The sequence below is a fragment of the Habropoda laboriosa genome, unplaced genomic scaffold (genome assembly GCF_001263275.1).
Source record: "Habropoda laboriosa isolate 0110345459 unplaced genomic scaffold, ASM126327v1 scaffold14, whole genome shotgun sequence".
Taxonomy (NCBI): Eukaryota; Metazoa; Arthropoda; class Insecta; order Hymenoptera; family Apidae; genus Habropoda; species Habropoda laboriosa.
This window is the reverse complement of record NW_017100137.1, coordinates 667,281-672,411: the sequence shown is the minus strand read 5'-3', so window position 1 is coordinate 672,411 and position 5,131 is coordinate 667,281. Positions and strand designations below refer to the sequence as shown.

At 32.2% G+C, this 5,131-nt stretch overlaps 1 protein-coding gene across 2 annotated transcripts in view; it reads right to left on the bottom strand.

The window, feature by feature from the left end:
- The window catches only part of LOC108579314 (fatty acid hydroxylase domain-containing protein 2), a 10,849-nt gene extending 6,024 nt beyond the window's left edge, over positions 1-4,825 (bottom strand). The window contains exon 1 of one of the 2 annotated variants that reach the window (XM_017942831.1): positions 4,666-4,825. In XM_017942831.1, the coding sequence (XP_017798320.1) occupies positions 4,666-4,693 (28 nt within the window). In that variant the 5' untranslated portion in view covers positions 4,694-4,825. Of the gene's footprint in view, positions 1-933; positions 1,041-4,665 lie in introns of those variants that run through there. The other variant, XM_017942824.1, reaches the window with a different exon arrangement.
- Positions 4,826-5,131: the final 306 nt, after the last annotated feature.

Here is a 5,131-nt window from a genome sequence, read left to right as displayed (position 1 = left end):
AATATAGAGACCGTTTAAAATTATTATAAAAATATTTCATTTTGAGCTACATATTAGTGCATACAAATAATACTACACAACGCCACTACTGATGGAGGTTAAAGTCTCACTATCTCACTTTCCCTCTATTTCTTCTGTCATGTACAGAATCATTTAGCAAACCTTATAACCAATAAATATATACATATAAGTTTCATTCAATACGAATTTCCAATAAACTGAATCAACCACGTTAATGTACTACTAGATTATTCAGCACTACTATATTGATAACTTTAACTGATATTTTCAATTGATTTTATCTTTCAATCATATAAACATCAATTAAAATATTAATTATTTCACAGATACTACTCTCTCAATGAAAAATTAATTTTGTAACCCATTAATTTTTTCTTGCATTCTACTCATTATGAATTGCGCAGATGCAAATTCTCCATGTTCAAAATATTCATAAATGGCGGGCAAATCAGATCTTTTATATCTCAGAAAAATAAAAATGATAAAGAACCACAAACCATAAGTCACTGTCAAAAACAACCGCTTTATCAAAAAACAAAAATTAAGAGCTACACACTGTTAAAAGACAAACTTTTTACAACATTCTTACACAGGCAAAAATTTATTTGTCAAAAATAATTTATTTTTACGACAAATCGGATACACACGCAACAATATTCTTACGCTGGTAAGAATTCTTCCAATCGCAACTTTATCCCATGGTAAAGTTCATGAAAATATAAACTGCCCTTAATACTATGTTACATGCGTTAACTCTAGGTTTCCTTGCAACAAAGCGCGTTCACACACGATCGAGGATCTCACACGCGGCATGTATCACAAAATGCGGATTTCGAGAGAGAAGGGTTCCAGAAAGCGAGGTACACTCGACTCACGTTTCTAGGCGTGTTTTCGCCTTTGTCTCCGGTATACCTTTTCGTCGAAACAGCGTTTCGAGTAGCGGCATCACGAAACTGGTACCCGTAGGTCTACAAGACGTGCACTTTTCCGTTTCACGCTCGTTCGACATCGCGTATGGTATCGCGTCGTCGAATGATACACAATGGCCGGGCCTGTGTTGTTTCGTTCTCCACTATGCTTCAGACAATACATAATCGCCCCTCCACTACGCTCCTTTTTGTTCGCGTCACTTAATTTTTTGCCAGTCGATACAAACATTAGGTCGCCGCGAAAGGCGTTGCCCCCTTGTAAACAGAACGACATTCGATATTCGGCCATGTTTTCTTATGCTTTCGAGAGATCGAACTTCGATCGCTGGTGTTATCGAATAATTTGATCCTTCCAAGGTATAGTAAAACGGTAAAAACTGTTTGCAGATAAAGATTTAACGTTCAGTGTAATCGTTTAATTTTTATTTGATAGAACTATGGAAAAAAAAATGTTCATCGTTATCCTTACCCCATGAATCACGCGCATTATACTGTTACGTATCCTCTACACTACCTACCTGAACTATACCTTCTATTGCATCCACTCGTAGCTTTTGAAACTTTTAAAACTCCTGACATTTTATTCCACAAGAGATTATAATTTCGGAAATTACATTTATTGTATAAAACTGTATGCCGAAGAAACATATGAGTTTTTGCAAAAGCTTGCCAGGCTATTAATTTCGTGTAATATATCTATTACAGTGTCTTGTATTTATTAGGGCTTAAAACACTTAAAACACTTTCAAAATAGCTTTAAAACTTTTAAAGAGCAAAGATATTTTTCCTTCGACGGTACTTGTTTATGTAATTGTTTCGGAATATATTTGTAGATGAACCATCATTGTTAAATGAACACGTAGGTTTAAAACGTTTTTGTTTCATCTTTTTTTTAAAGATCGCTTAATTCATGCAGCGAAGTTTGTAAAGTTGATTTTTAATGCTTGCTTGGTCAAAAGAGTGAATATTTGTCAATTGCAAACAAAAGACTTTTAAGCAGCAATTAAACGAAATGAAAAATATGACACTGCAAATTTAGAATAATTGTAACATTGCATTATTGATCTAATGTGCTAGACATACGATTACGAGATGTTTTTATAACATTCAATTTATTACTTGTTCTACCTACATGCACGCTATTCCTCTTACAATACATTAAAACGTGACATTGACATTGATGATAATATATCCCCGACCTCTGCACTATCCTCTTTATTATCTGACGCTTTCCATGTAGAATCGTACTAGTTCTACACGAACGGATCTGATTGCAGTATCTTTCGCTTTTACACACTATGCTAATGTTTAACTTCCTTATACGCGAGCTAAGTAAAAGTATTTCTTTATCAGTCTAATTCCAACATTTTCGTCAAATACTAAAATATTAAAAACCTTTCATTCTCATACATCCAATTGTAATAACACTGTTCGTCGAATTGCGAAGTGTATATTGGTAATGTATGTATGTAAACGAATATAAGTAAAATACAGAAAAAGAGAAATCAATTTTTTTATGAAAAATATTATTTAAGAATCTTTTAATGATTCTTATTAATATGAATTTTATATTGTTTAAACATTCAATTATTCGTCGAATTCATTTGAATAATTAGTATAATAACGAAAAATAATCGAACAAGTTTTTATAACGTATGACTTGTTTAACCTTCCTATTACGTCATCTAGTGAGCCTTTTGTTTGATCAACATGTGCCCGATTATCACTAAAGTGCTCGAAAGGTTCATCTTTCGTTTCAATAGAAATTTGTAACTAATCAATCATTAATATTTACTTGCAGATGTTAAATAAACTTGTATGAATTTTTTTATTGCGCTTCATTAATAAATATGTTCTTTAAATGTATTAAACAAAATTCTGTTCCAAAGAATTATTTCTGTACCATTTTTTCTCACGAAAACAAAGGAATGATCTTGTGTTTTAACTACTTGTGCAAACATAAAACTCTGTAAACGGGTTAAAGGCTTAGGTAAGTTATGTTAGAAGGAGCATGTAATCCAAATGCTAAGTATATAAACAGCTTCCTTAAATGTCGAGCGAAATTAAAGGTGAAGTGTAACGTTGAAGCATCAGCAAGTCAAATTGAATACCATTCATAAATAACTGCATAATTCGTATGATACATTAAAATATTGTATGACATATAATAAAAAAGGAAATTATTTTTTTCGTCTATTGAATTCGTTAATTGCAATTCGCACGAATAAGAAATTCATACTTCAGAAGGAAAATAAACGGTGAACTTTATTTTTGGGATTCCTAATAAAATACGAAAAAAAAAAAAACGGAATATTTTCTTCTCATTTTTTCTAGGAGATATAACAACGTAAACGGAAAAAAAACAACGTACAGTTTTTTAAAAACACGCAAAGGGACTTTGAACTGACCATGAAACTTGAATTTTGTTCCTTTACGCTATCATATTTTCACATCTATATGGACATCTTGTATTTCACTAAAGTCGTTTTCAACCTAGAAATTCTATTTATTATATGACTTGATTCGAAAATTGAATCGCACGTGATAGTTTAATCCGATTAAGGTCAAACATTGCCCTCGCATAATTTACCCTATTATGCTCGCATTTATATCCAAACGGTACGATTATAATTTTATTCTATTCATATTGGTGCAATAATCTGTTGGACAATATGGATTATGAATACTACTTTTATCTGGAACGCTAGTTCGATTTACAAAGCATTACGTCTACCTTGCATACAATCACGAGATGTATATCGTGTAATTTAAATGTAATTAATTGAAACAGTGCAGAGGAAAATTCAATGCAGAACAATGCATCCAATGTTTATTTTGTTCATGCCATCTCTATACGATTTATTATTATCATTGTTCATCCTTAATTTTTTCGTGAACGTATTCGACTTGTATCAAAAAGACACCTTTGACATTTTTGAATTTGCCATAAATTTGAAAGTAATTTAATTACAGACATTAATTATTATTTATATCAATAGAGTATTTTTAATTTTAGAATCATAACAACAGTTGGTGAAAATAATTTCAAGTACTCAAAGTTTATAATTTGTAATTTGATAGTATTTTATGCATTGCATTTTTTCCAATAAAAAAGAGTCAGGATACGTATTACCACTACACGGAAGCTTATGAACAGAAACGAAATGTACTCCTATCGTATTGCACGACGTGATAAATGGGGTCATATTAATGTCTCGATGAAAACACAAATTTCGTTATTGATTAAATTCATACCGTTCATCTTGTGTCTCTGATCGTTGTTCTAAGCAGGTCGGTAAAACAGAAATGATCTCAATTAATTATTATTACAATTACATAAATCACGTTTATCTAATAGAATAAACAATGAATAAACGCGCTCGATCAATTAACACGCGTTTATTTATTACACATCTACGCTTACAGCTTCCTTCCCTCCAAAAATGTACGCCAATGGTCGAATGCCCGTCAAAGTACATATACATATGTACGTATCGACGCCACATTCAAATTTATAGAATAAGTTGAAAGATGTAACAAAGGGAAAGGAATGTGATTGAGTGGCGATGAACAGCGTAGTAAACGAAAACACGGTTCAACGAATTGCAGTTTTGCTCGTGGTAACTGTCATACTGGACCGTCTTCGGTTCTCTCGAATCGTTCGGACGTGTTTTATTCGATTGTCAACAGAAAGGAAACGAAATGCTTATCCTACCTTTGTACTGGTTCTGCACATCCATCATGGTTGACTATGGTACCGTTTACGAAAACAACCACGTAAATTTTGGTGCTTGGAGTCAATGGATTGCATTTGCCATAGAACACACGATAGTCGATAAACGCAGACCGTTGATACTGGCAAATGCGCCGTAGCACCAAGCGCGTACCTCACAGCTCGAATATACATATATATATATGTATACGTATGTACATACACTTTCATGTGTACTATACATCTATATGTATACATATATATACCTATATATCTATATAATAAACGATGTTCTATAGCGTACAATGCAGTCTATATATACTCTTGTGTATTCACCTTTTCGCATTAGGTTAGGATTATATATTTTCTCTTTTTCATTAAAAGTATTATGAGAGATGTGATAAAAAAGAAACAAACTTCATTGCAAAATGACATTTCCATTCGAAATAATAGAAAATAATTAAATGTT